The sequence below is a fragment of the Bos indicus x Bos taurus genome, chromosome 16 (assembly GCF_003369695.1).
Source record: "Bos indicus x Bos taurus breed Angus x Brahman F1 hybrid chromosome 16, Bos_hybrid_MaternalHap_v2.0, whole genome shotgun sequence".
NCBI classification, from domain to species: domain Eukaryota; kingdom Metazoa; phylum Chordata; class Mammalia; order Artiodactyla; family Bovidae; genus Bos; species Bos indicus x Bos taurus.
The window spans coordinates 33,769,055-33,782,906 of record NC_040091.1 but is presented as its reverse complement, the minus strand read 5'-3'; the positions used below and the strand labels follow the sequence as shown (position 1 = coordinate 33,782,906).

Below are 13,852 nucleotides of genomic sequence, written 5' to 3'. Positions count from 1 at the left end.
AGTTAACTTCACAGTTTATTCATCTTTTTAAAGAAACTCTTTATCAGAATAATGAAGTTTCCTTTTATTTCCAGTTTATTGAGAATTTTGTCATACCTGTGTATAGAATCTCAACAAACACTTTTACTTCATTTATTAACATACAGGTTTATTTTCATTTTTAATGTGATAAATTAGATTGACTTTCAACTTTTATATCAACTTTGCATTACTAGAATAAATTTAACTTTGTTACAATATGTAATCAGTATATCACAAGATTCATTGCCTATTTTAACCTTGTCTAAACTAAGTCCTTTGAAGATAGTTTTACGCCACTTTGCATTTTTCTGCATTATTCATAACACTGTATTCATATTATAACTGTATTTATAAAAACTGTAAGCATCTTCAGATCAGAACAGATCAGTCACTCAGTCGTGTCCGACTCTTTGCAACCCCATGAATCGCAGCACGCCAGGCCTCCCTGTCCATCACCAACTCCCGGAGTTTACCCAAACTCACGTCCATCGAGTGAGTGATGCCATCCAGCCATCTCATCCTCTGTCGTCCCCTTCTCCTCCTGCCCCCAATCCCTCCCAGCATCAGAGTCTTTTCCAATGAGTCAACTCTTCACATGAGGTGGCCAAAGTACTGGAATTTCAGCTTTAGCATCATTCCTTCCAAAGAAATCCCAGGGCTGATCTCCTTCAGAATGGACTGGTTGGATCTCCTTGCAGTCCAAGGGACTCTCAAGAGTCTTCTCCAACATCATAGTTCAAAAGCATCAATTCTTCGGTGCTCCGCCTTCTTCACAGTTCAACTCTCACATCCATACATGACTACTGGAAAACCCATAGCCTTTACTAGACAGACCTTTGTTGGCAAAGTAATGTCTCTGCTTTTGAACTTGCTATCTAGGTTGGTCATAACTTTCCTTCCAAGGAGTAAGCGTCTTTTAATTTCATGGCTGCAGTCACCATCTGCAGTGATTTTGGAGCCCAGAAAAATAAAGTCTGACACTGTTTCCACTGTTTCCCCATCTATTTCCCATGAAGTGATGGGACCGGATGCCATGATCTTCGTTTTCTGAATGTTGAGCTTTAAGCCAACTTGTTCACTCTCCACTTTCACTTTCATCAAGAGGCTTTTGAGTTCCTCTTCACCTTCTGCCATAAGGGTGGTGTCACCTGCATATCTGAGGTTATTGATATTTCTCCCGGCAATCTTGATTCCAGTTTGTGTTTCTTCCAGTCCAGCGTTTCTCATGATGTACTCTGCATATAAGTTAAATAAGCAGGATGACAATATACAGCCTTGACGAACTCCTTTTCCTATTTGGAACCAGTCTGTTGTTCCATGTCCAGTTCTAACTGTTGCTTCCTGACCTGCATACAAATTTCTCAAGAGGCAGATCAGGTGGTCTGGTATTCCCTTCTCTTTCAGAATTTTCCACAGTTTATTGTGATCCACACAGTCAAAGGCTTTGGCATAGTCAATAAAGCAGAAATAGATGTTTTTCTGGAACTCTCTTGCTTTTTCCATGATCCAGCAGATGTTGGCAGTTTGATCTCTGGTTCCTCTGCCTTTTCTAAAACCAGCTTGAATATCAGGAAGTTCACGGTTCACATATTGCTGAAGCCTGGCTTGGAGAATTTTGAGCATTACTTTACTAGCGTGTGAGATGAGTGCAATTGTGAGGTAGTTTGAGCATTCTTTCGCATTGCCTTTCTTTGGGATTGGAATGAAAACTGGCCTTTTCTTTTTTTTTTCTTTTTTTTTTTTTAATTTTATTTTATTTTTAAACTTTACATAATTGTATTAGTTTTGCCAAATATCAAAATGAATCCATCACAGGTACACATGTGCTCCCCATCCTGAACCCTCCTCCCTCCTCCCTCCCCATACCATCCCTCTGGGTTGTCCCAGTGCACTAGCCCCAAGCATCCAGTATTGTGCATTGAACCTGGACTGGCATCTCGTTTCATATATGATATTATCCATGTTTCAATGCCATTCTCCCAAATCTTCCCACCCTCTCCCTCTCCCACAGATTCCATAAGACTGTTCCATACATCAGCGTCACTTTTGGTGTCTCGTACACAGGGTTATTGTTATCATCTTTCTAAATTCCATATATATGCGTTAGTATACTGTATTGGTGTTTTTCCTTCTGGCTTACTTCACTCTGTATAATAGGCTCCAGTTTCATCCACCTCATTAGAACTGATTCAAATGTATTCTTTTTAATGGCTGAGTAATACTCCATTGTGTATATGTACTACAGCTTTCTTATCCATTCATCTGCTGATGGACATCTAGGTTGCTTCCATGTCCTGGCTATTATAAACAGTGCTGCGATGAACATTGGGGTACACGTGTCTCTTTCCCTTCTGGTTTCCTCAGTGTGTATGCCCAGCAGTGGGATTGCTGGATCATAAGGCAGTTCTATTTCCAGTTTTTTAAGGAATCTCCACACTGTTCTCCATAGTGGCTGAAAACTGGCCTTTTCCAGTCCGGTAGCCACTGCTGAGTTTTCCAAATTTGCTGGCATATTGAGTGCAGCACTTTCACAGCATCATCTTTCAGGATTTGGAATAGCTCAACTGGAATTCCATCACCTCACTAGCTTTGTTCGTAGTGATGCTTTCTAAGGCCCACTTGACTTCACATTCCAGGATGTCTGGCTCTAGGTCAGTGATCACACCATCGTGATTATCTGGGTCATGAAGATCTTTTTTGTACAGTTCTTCTGTATATTCTTGCCATCTCTTCTTAATATCTTCTGCTTCTGTTAGGTCCATACCATTTCTGTCCTTTATCGAGCCCATCTTTGCATGAAATGTTCCTTTGGTATCTCTGATTTTCTTGAGGAGATCTCTAGTCTTTCCCATTCTGTTGTTTTCCTCTATTTCTTTGCATTGATCGCTGAAGAAGGCTTTCTTATCTCTTCTTGCTGTTCTTTGGAACTCTGCATTCAGATGTTTATATCTTTCCTTTTCTCCTTTGCTTTTCGCTTCTCTTCTTTTCACAGCTATTTGTAAGCATCTTAAGGGAGGGCAAATACTTGTTTTGGTCTTTGTATACTCTCTACTGTTTGAAACACAGTACATATGTCAGATAAATGCTTGTTGAGTCAAAGTCCTCGTAATCTCCTAACAAGATATCTTTCACATTAAAGTCATTCTCAATAAATATCTGCTGATGATGAGTATGGCAGTGTTTTTTTTTTTTTTCTTAATTTCAATGAGTCCCATCTTCTCAACTTAATTCCTCATGTTATTACCAGTTATAGACCTAACAACTTGCTGGCAGGAGCACAATTATAGCTCAAGACAGAAAATACTATGTTCACAAGGTTCACTGTCTACTCTAGAGGACAGAAACTCACACTTATCACCCAACTTATATGACATCCAGTCCCATGGTACCCGGTCGGGTAGTCAAGCTTGGGCCCACTTCATATGCTAGACATCAGTGAGATTTTCCAATGGACCTATGTCTACCTGAGAAATTTTGCCATGTTCTTCTTATTCTTCAGAAGCCCAGCTTACCAGTTTGATGTGTGATTTTAGAAACTGAGCTCTTTTGTCTCTGTTTCTAAGGAAAAACTTGGGCTTCCCTGATAGCTCAGTTGGTAAAGGATCATCTGCATTGCAGGAGACCTCAGTTTGATCCCTGAGTCGGGAAGATCCCCTGGAGAAGGGCTAGGCTACCCACTCCAGTATTCTGGTCTGGAGAATTCCATGGACTGTATAGTCCATGGGGTCGCAAAGAGTCAGACACAACTGAGCGATTTTCACTTTCACTGAGAAAAATTTAAATGTACATTTTTGGTAAAAAGGTGTCTCTTTCCATCCACTGTGTGGCATTCCAACTGTACCTTGACAGTTATGTTGTATTCTAAACTCCTGCAGTACAATATACATACATATGAATTTGAGGCAATCAGTAACTTTAAAAGTCCCCAATGCAGACACATGAAGCAACACCTATGGGTTTTTACCACAAACTCTATCTCTGCCTAACTGCACCATCTATCAATCAATTCAGTACAAGAACATATCATATATACTATGTTAACAAGCTACTGTCCTGTTCCAGAAGTTAAAAGATTCATCAGACTTCTTGATCTTTGGAGCTAAAACAGAAGAACTGGAAACTGTTACACAGGTGTAAACCTGAGACAGATATAAAAATCTGTGAAAAGAAGTGAAAACTTTCAGAGAAACTAACCATAGAAAATATTTAGTAGCTATTTCATGGAACAAGGGAAGTAAAAGGAATCTTTTTTTTTTTTTTTTTTTTGCCTTTCCATTTTAGTATTTATTTTTGAAATATTCTTTTTTTTTTTTTTTTTTAATTTTTTAGTTCCCCATCCTGAACCCTCCTCCCTCCTCCCTCCCCATACCATCCCTCTGGGTCGTCCCAGTGCACCAGCCCCAAGCATCCAGCATCGTGCATTGAACCTGGACTGGCATCTCGTTTCATACATGACATTTCACATGTTTCAATGCCAATCTCCCAAATCTTCCCACCCTCTCCCTCTCCCACAGAGTCCATAAGCCTGTTCTATACATCAGTGTCTCTTAGTAAAAGGAATCTTAAGCTCTGTGGTCCTAAGCTTCTCAAGTTAAATATATTTAATATGATATGTCACTGACTGCAATTATGTTAAATCAGTAAGCCAGAGATCAAAGAAGTCAATGTTTCTTCAAAACAAACTGAAATATCAACCCACAGTCCATTAGCCCTTTATAAACATACGCCACGTAAAGTAATGACAAATACAGTAGTGGACACAACACTGAGCTGCTTCAGAAGATACTCAAGAGACACCTAGACTTTCATTTCTTGACCATGCGTTAGAGAGGTAGGGAATTCTGCCTCAGTCTAGGCTTTCCGTATTCTGTTTACCTACAGTCACAGGAAATAATCCTGGTAAATGTTAATGTTCTTAAATGTTTGCCAGACAAAATTTACCCAGTCTGGCCAAAAATACTATTAACATAAAAAAGGATATTTCCTCCTTGTTTGGTTGGTTGGTTGGTGGATTAGTTGGTTGGTTTTTAATGGTATATTTTAAAGATTCATTCCCTTAGGTTGAACTCTGTCTTCTGGTGCTTGACCGATCTGCTCCATGGAGTATAATTACTTGGACAAATCTGCTCTGTGGGACATAAACGACATTACATAATATGAGCCTAGACCACTGTGACCAAGTTTGCACTAATCCATTTATTCTTTGCTCTTTATGTGAATAATTTACTCCAGGAGGAAAGTGTGCACTTGATATTTATTTGCTATTCACTGGTAACATAAATTCTATTTAAGTGTGAAAATTCACACTTTGAGGAGGTTTTTTTTTTTTTTTTTTTTTAAGTGAGGCACTTATTAAACCTTGCAAGATACTAAGGCTGACTATAATATGAACATTAAGGATTCTGGCTTTTACTCTTCACAGTTTCTCTTCTGCTTTCTCTTTGAATTTTAAAAGGGCTTTCTGAGCACCATGCAGCACAAATTTGTGAAGGAAAGCACATATTAGGGATAGGGCAAGGAGTTGGTCTCTACTAGCAGAACCCACAGAGAAAGTAAGAATACGAGTCAGCCTCAGAATGGCCAGGCAGGGAGCAAACAGGGGCCCACTGGCCCAGGCCTGCTGGAAGCTCCATCCTTGTCCTTGTTTTCATGATTGTCAAATCAGCTACAGGGAGGCTGGTGGATCCTGTAATGCCCTTCACTGCTTCTACCCAGAAGTGATACATCTATTTGACTCATGGTTGTTGTTGGCCAAAGTAAGTTTCCTGGCCAAGGCTTCCTTGAAAGAGGGTGAAGAAGGGGGATTCAACCAAGACCCAAAAGAAGGAGAAAGAGAACACCCATGACTAGCTCGTAACCATGAGACATAAAGCTCTTAGCACAGCATATGGCCCATGTTCAATGTTCAACACACAGAACCTATCAGTATAATTGCTACTCAGGTGTTGCCTAGTGGATCACACACACACTCTACCCAAAAAGCTTCCATATTTTATATCCGAGATCAGCCTGCCTGCATTAGGGGCTTCCCTGGTGGCTCAGATGGTAAAGAATCTGCCTACAATGTAGGAGACCCAGGTTCGATCCCAGGGTTGGGAAGATCTCCTGCAGGAGGAAGCATCAAAACGGGGTCTCCTACATTGCAGGTGAATCCTTTACCAGCTGAGCTACCAGGGAAGTCCTAAGGAAAATGTTAGGCCCCCAGAAAATGAACTAGAAGCTGGGCAGAAAGACAACTCAATGGGCCCAGGACAGTGAGACAGCCTTACTGACAAAAGGAACCATACACTCTGGGTCCAGATCTAGAATGCAGGCAAAAGTGTTAGTTGCTCAGTTGTGTCCAACTCTTGCAACCCTGTGGACTGTAGTCCACCAGGCTCCTCTGTCCATGGGATTTCTTCCAGGCAAGAATATTTGAGTGGGTTTGCCATTTCCTCCTCTAGGGGATCTTCACAACCCAGGGATCAAAGCTGGGTCTCCTGCATCGTAGGCAGATTCTTTACCATCTGAGCCACTAGGGAAGCCCCTAATGCAGGCAGGCTGATCTCAGATATAAAATGTGGAAGCTTTTTGGGTAGTGTGTGTGTGTGTGATCAGCTAGGCAACACCTGAGTAGCAATTATACCAACAGATTCTGTGTGTTGAACACTGAACATGGGCCATATGCTGTGCTAAGAGCTTTATGTCTCATGGTTACGAGCTAGTCATGGGTGTTCTCTTTCTCCTTCTTTTGGGTCTTGGTTGAATCCCCCTTCTTCACCCTCTTTCAAGGAAGCCTTGGCCAGGAAACTTACTTTGGCCAACAACAACCATGAGTCAAACAGATGTATCACTTCTGGGTAGAAGCAGTGAAGGGCATTACAGAATCCACCAGCTTCCCTGTAGCTGATTTGACAATCATGAAAACAAGGACCAGGATGGAGCTTCCAGCAGTGCAGGGAACTAAGATGTGGAAAATCCCCTTCTGCTATGGATTGGATGTCTGGATGCTTATGTGTCCCCCACTCCACCCCCACCCACTAAATTCATATGCTGAAACCTAATCCTCAATATCCTGGCCTTTAGAGGTGGGGCCTTTGGGAGGTGATTAGATAATAAGCCCACAGGAACAAGGGCTTCCCAGGTGGCCCTAATGGTAAAGAATCCACCTGCCAAAGCAGGAGAGGCAGGAGACATGGGTTTGATCCCGGGAAGATTGGGATCATTGGGAAGATTCCCCTGAAGGAGGAACTGGCAACCCACTCCAGTATTCTTCCCTGGAGAATTCCCATGGACAGAGGAGCCTGGCAGGCTATAGTCCACGAAGTCGCAAAGAGTCGGACATCACCAAGCGACTGAGCATGCAGGCGTGCCACGTGAACAGAATAGTCTTCAGAGAGCTCCTCAACCTCCACCACCACCTGAGGACTCAGCAGAAAGATGGCTACCTATGAACCAGAAACCAGGCCTTACCAGACACCAAATCTGGCTAAGACTTGACCTTGGACTTCCCAGATTCCAGAACTGTGAGAAATAAATGCTTAAAAGGCACCCGGTCTATGGTATTCTGTTATACCAGCCTGAAATAAGACGTGTGCCAACCGGCACAAGTGAGAAGTGTAAGGAAAAAATTCTTCTGTAGTACTGAGCCCCTGCCATAAGGGGACTATCCCTCACTGGAGTACAGACATGGACGGTCTCCTTAAGTCATCTGGTAAACCTGTGACTTCTTACAGAGGACTGTGAGTGTACATCTTGGTCATGGTGAGTCCTTTGCCCAGGACTATCTCACCAGAGCCCTGCTCTTAACCACAATCTGACAAAAGCTAACTGAACAAGCAGGAGAGAAAACAGGACATCCCCATCTCCATAAAAAGCATCAAGAAACCTCTACACACACAACTGGTATAAAGCCAGGCAACTTAGCAGAGTAGCCTCTGCAGCTCTCCCTGCTTGTGAAAAAAAAACAAAAACAAAAAAAACAAAAAAAAAGAAGTCAATCAAGGCATACATTAATACCACCAAAGGACACCAGCCTAACATAATACTGTGCTCTGAGATAGTCAGACTGTATTAAACAGTGACTCTCAGTGACCCAACCCCAGGAAGGCCTGACAGAGTAGAAGGGTTAGAGTTGGAAAAGCGGCCCTGTGCTTCTCTTGTTTGCCAGATCATAACATTCATTTGTACCTGTGTGTATGCTAAGTCGCTTCAGTCGTGTCTGATTCTCTGTGACCCCATGGACAGTAGTCGACCAGGCTCCTCTGTCCATGGGATTCTCCAGGCAAGAATACTAGAGTGGGTTGGCATGCCCTCCTCTAGGGGATCTTTCTGACTCAGGAGTCAAACCTGGGTCTTCTGCATTGCAGGCAAATTCTTTACCATCTGAGCCACCAAGGAACCTCCATTTGTACATTATACCTAAACTAAATACAGGATCCTACAGAGAGTAAGACTTCCATTGTCTCCCAAACCCAATGCCTTTTAAAGCCATATGAAGTATCAGGCACAACAGGAGGCAAAAGAGTCTAAGAAGCAAGAGCACAGACAAACCCCCAAGATGATAGCTTATGGTGAACCATGTTGGATTCTTGATCCCCAAAGAAGATTTAGCTTTGGAACCAGGGACCAGGCTTGATCACTCAAGAGCTTTTGTATAGCAGAGTTTTATTAAAGTATGAAAAGGGACACAGAAAGCTTCTGACATAGACATCAGAAGGGGGATGGGAAGGACTATTTGAAGCTAATAAGACAACACTCTACACAGGGCCCAGAAATTTTACTTTTTCCTAAAATTTACAAGTAGAGTTCAAAATCTAGAATTCATGGTATAAATGTAACTTCCTTGTAGCTTCTAATGATGACTATGAACAGAAGAACTCCCTCACATAAATGGGTATTCATCTTAAGTATCAACCAACCAACACCAGGAATCCAATTGAAAGATGGGTTGAATGTATTCCAATTATCAATCATTCAATTCATGTCACTTTTCTTTTGTCCAACCTTGGGATTAGTCCTATAGCCTGTAAACTAGAAAACGACAGATAAACCATTCTCATTTTTACCAAATTGAGTGGTAATATATTCTCCAGCTGTCACTTTACATAGTGTTATTGACTTTCAGATTAAGCAATGCCTCTGAAGTCTGGACAGAGTCCACACAATGACACATTTCATTTCGGGGAATTCCGTTATTGAGATGACTGAACATGCGATCATTTGAAGCCATAATTTATTTATGCCCTTAATACTGGACTTGCTTTTAAAGCATGAGCAAAGGAACAGTCGGCTGTTTTCATGCATATGATCTCCATTATAATTACTCATTTTTAACATAATAAAAATGGTGGTCATCCATTTGATTAGACAGATCAAAGAGGTCAAACTAGTGTATATCACCCTTGAATTTCATATGATACACTCATCCTAATCTTTCCAACATCTAAATCTGAAGGTGTCACATATGTTCAGAATGCTGTCTATTATAAAGTCAACAATTACATTTTTATGTTTTGCATGGCAATAATGTACTTGAATATATTTGTTATAGGTTTTTAGATTTGTAATTAGAAATTAACTTCAAACTACCTGAAACATCATAGTGTATATAACATAAGATAGCTGAGCCTGAATGCAAATAAAATTACGTTGCTATACTAATTTACTTTTTCATAGCACTTTCATAAATATTATTCATTAAAATGTTTATAGATGTTTCAAAGGGGCAAGAGAACATCACCAAAAATTTCACCAGAAGCAAAGCCCCATTCCTAACTGAAAGCAAGTGTATGTATAACAAAATATCAGAACAGAATATGTTTCATGAAACATATTTGAGGAAGCAAACAAAAATGTGACTTTGATTTAAATAACAAATGAGATAATTTTTCAAAACCAAGTACAAGGCTCTATTTTGGAGCATTTGAGTGAAGAAGAAAGCATAGATCCTTACCTGGAAACAACCAGATCTCACTTTCCTTGGTCTCTAATCCTCAGCAAGTGCTGAGCATTCTATACTCATCCACTAAGGGGAGGCTGCCATGGCCCACTCTGTATGACTTAGTACTTTCAGTGAAAATCTAAAAGTGAGAAACCATCTAAGTATAATATGTGCAATGTCGGCGATTCAAGAAGACAATACTCATAGAAGGTGGCAGTATTGATTTTCAGTAAGAAAATAAAGGAACTACACGAGCTAAAAGCAGAAGCTGCAAATGAACACACATTCAGAGTGAAACAAATGAAGATATACTCTATCAGCATCCTCAGAGTAGACCATTCTCGCTAGTACTAAAATAATAAAACACTACCAGGAGTCAAGTTACAGGAAGGTGCTGTTTGGCCCTTTTTGACTAATAACCACCGGTTCCTTCGCTAATTCTGGAGCTTGCATTTTTAAGCAGACACTGCTGCCTTTCAAACAACTTACATCCTAGCAATCTCCTTCAGTTACTTGCATGGTCTTAAGGATCTGAGACATCCATTTGATGTCAGGAAATTGTCTCTACATACAAGACGACTGCACCCCAACTCAAATCTTTAAACTTCTCTTTCAGGGACTGGATCAGGACCTCAGAGAAAAGGCAAAGACTTTCTTTTAAGATCGGGTAAGAGAAATAGTCTTTTGCCCACTTTCTCCTGGGATGCTAGTTGCTGCTGAAAAGCCCAGAAGAGAAGCCAGCGCGCGGGGGGGAGGGTGGGTTGTTTCGGGGTGGGGGGTGGTCCTTGCGGCGGTAGATGTGTGAGTTCCAGAAGTTCTTATTCTTATCTTTCTACCATAATTGGCGATGTGACCCAAATACAAGGAAACCTTCTCGTTCCATTAACAGACCCAATTTGGATTAAGCAGCTCCGCGGGAAGAAACGACATCCTCCCGGCGGTAGCTAGCTGTTGTGCACTCTTGAGATAATTCTTAGTTTCATGTTAACATTTGGTTAAGGAGATGCTGGTGGGTCAGATTTGACACTGTGAATCCACTAAACCGTTTTAGAAGGACTTTTTCTCTCCCGAATGGCGAGCCCTAGGAGCTCAGCCCCAGCGCCAACACCTTTCCGGTGAAACACGCACTCTTGGGGAGGGGGTCCCGCTCGCCGGCCCCCCATCCTGCAGCGGCGCGCCCGAGAGCTGGGCGACCTGCTCTTTCTTTCGCCGTTTCTCCTTGCAATGTGCAAATTCTTCCCTAGCTGGGTGCAGGTAGACAGGACCGCCACCTGCTCATCCCAGAGGATACGCTGCAGAAAACTCGAATGGATAGTGTGCGGACGCAGGCTGGTCGCCAGCGGCGACAACTTTACAGATTTGTTCATGTTAGTTCTGGACCAGGTATAATAGCCCCCTGAAGACAGGAAGCAAACGCCCCCTCTATAAAGCCCACTACCGTGTCACGCCGGCTCCCTGGAGCCACACTGGGTCAGTTCCCCGTCTTGCTCACCCCGCACAGGCACCCCAGGAACGCACTGCGAATGACGCCCGCCCCCCTCCCCGCAGTGGCAGCCTGGGGAGGTCGAGGTGTGCAGGGACAAGCAGTGCCGGAAGAGAACATCCCCGCCCCTCCCCTCCCCGCAACCCAGTCCTTCCCGGGGCAGGAAAGTGCTGGAGAGGCTCCGGGCTGGCGGAGGACTCGGACGCCCCAGCTCCGAGCGGGGCAGCCGGCGGGGTCCCCGCTCCCGGCTCCGGGGCTGGGGTGCGCGTGCGGCAGGTGCAGGGCCGCGGCCCGGGGAGCGAGCCGCGCTTACGTGCTCCAGCTTGTCTTTCCTCCGGAGCCAGACGCTGGCGCTGTAGTCCTGCTGCTTGACGCTGCTGTAGAAGTTCGCGCCCACTCGGGTCAGGCTCGGCGAGGGCTCCTTGGGGCGGCTTTTCAGCCTCATCTGCTCGAAGCCCTCGTGGGGGGAGGCCGAGAGCCACTCATGCTGCCGGATCTCCATCCTGACATGACCAGACGGCTGCCGGCGCGCAGCGGGCTCGGGATGGGCGTGCGGGAGGCCGGCCGGGGCTGAGGGAGGAGCGAGCGAACGCGGGCCGGGCGCGGGGAGCGCGGGGGAGCCGAGCGCGGGCAGGGCGGGGTGGAGCGGGCGGGGAGGGAGAGGGAGGAGAGGGAGAGGAGGGGAGGAAGATGGGGCAGGAGGGACGCCGCGAGCGAGGCGGAGGCGCGGGGTGCGGGCGCCTGCGGTCCAGGGCTGGCGCTCAGCACACCGGCCCCCGGCGGCACCGATTGGGCCGGGTCGGCTTCGGGCGGAGTGCGGCGGGAGGGGGCGGAGTGCGGCGGGAGGGGCCGCGCGCGCCTGCAGGTTGGCGCAGTGAGGAGGCCGAGGACTGCGAGTCCGGCCGCCGCCCCTCCCGCCGCGCCCAGCCGGGCGGCGGATCTCCCTTCCGCATCCTTCCCTCAGCAGGGCTCGGTCTCTTTCCCTCGGGTTTTTCACTCGAAAGCGAACCGCGCCTGGAGAAGTCAGCACCATCTCCGCGCCCCCTCCCTCCTTGGTACCACCCTGCCCTTCCCCCACTCGCCACCCTGACCTCTGCCTCCCCTCTTTCTCAAAGTTCAGTAACTTCCAGCCTCAGGAGCCCATTTATCCCACCCCTGGGGACTCCTAACAGAAGGTGTCCAGAAAACGGCCCCAAGGACAAGTGTCTTCTTGAGCCTGGTGCGCTTTCCTGGGAGGGTGTGTAGAGATGCGGACCCTCCGGGTGCGGTAGCCCGGCGGCGGCGCATGGCTCCCCGCAGCCTCGCCTCTCAGATCCTGGGAGGGCGATTCCAGGAGACACTCTGCCTCCGCTTCGTGCGGTTCTCTTCTTGGTTCCCAAGCTCCCAGAGCCAGGTTTGCATGCCCAAACCTTTTTACGAGTGCTTTCCCTCCCAGGCTCAGTCTTAAGATAGTGTGGCATGATTTTTTAGACGATTTTTTAGAAATAAGGTGGCATATTAATCATTAAATCTTAATAATCTCTTTATCCTTTTGCTATTTTTAAAATAAATTTTTCAAAACATTCTTTGGTTTTTCCGAAAAGCCGAATAACAACTAGTGTTAAGGATTTCTCAGGTCCATTTAAAAGCTTGTTAAGTGTTTGAAAGCTGAAGTGTAATGGAGAGTTTAAAGGGAGCCGCAAAGGATAAACTGATCTCTCTAGCCCTTGGCAGAACAGTTACCCAGAACTATTCACCTTGCTTGATAGCTTCAAAGAATAAAATTCTGTGTTGGAATTTGATGAAGTTCTATGAAGGCAAGGATTGTGTATCATATCCTTTTAAAGTCTCCAAATGAAAAGATGATATTGTAATAGTCGTCGTTGAAATAAAATCCAATGAGCAGTCAGTTTGAGGATGCAGCAACTACATATAAACACACACAATTCTTGGTTATTCTAAATCTATTTTCTTAGGAGCTGAATTACATTGTGTAATGTGTACGCAGTCTATGGGTTATCTCTAAATCTCAACCGTTTGCAAAGACACAGGTTATTCATCCCATTTTCCTGGTGACTGAAAGAATTGAGACTCGAGCATGAATCACACTTCAAATCAAGGATTTGAACCACGTTTAAAAGACATCTAATGCTATGCATACCACTGGCTTGTTTCTCATATTTTGATATTACAATTTAACTTTCACTGATTTTGCTTTTATTTAAGTATAAACACACAAGTTAAGTGATTACAAGTATATGTGTGTGTGTGTGTGTGTGTGTGTGTGTGTGCGTGTGTGCTCGCGCACATGCGCGCACATGTTCAGTCACTCAATTGTGTTGGACTCTTTGCTACCCTATGGACTGTAGCCCACCAGGCTCTATCCGTGGGATTATATACCTGGAAGAATACTGGAATGGGTTGTCATTTCCTCCTGCTAGTGGTCT

General features: G+C 44.4%; 1 protein-coding gene across 1 annotated transcript in view; it reads right to left on the bottom strand.

Moving 5' to 3' along the window:
- Positions 1-12,026, bottom strand: part of PLD5 (phospholipase D family member 5) — a 419,990-nt gene extending 407,964 nt beyond the window's left edge. Inside the window, exon 1 of the mRNA XM_027564717.1 lies at positions 11,740-12,026. Coding sequence (XP_027420518.1) covers positions 11,740-11,928 — 189 coding nt within the window. The 5' untranslated portion in view covers positions 11,929-12,026. The remainder of the gene's footprint in view (positions 1-11,739) is intronic.
- Positions 12,027-13,852: the final 1,826 nt, after the last annotated feature.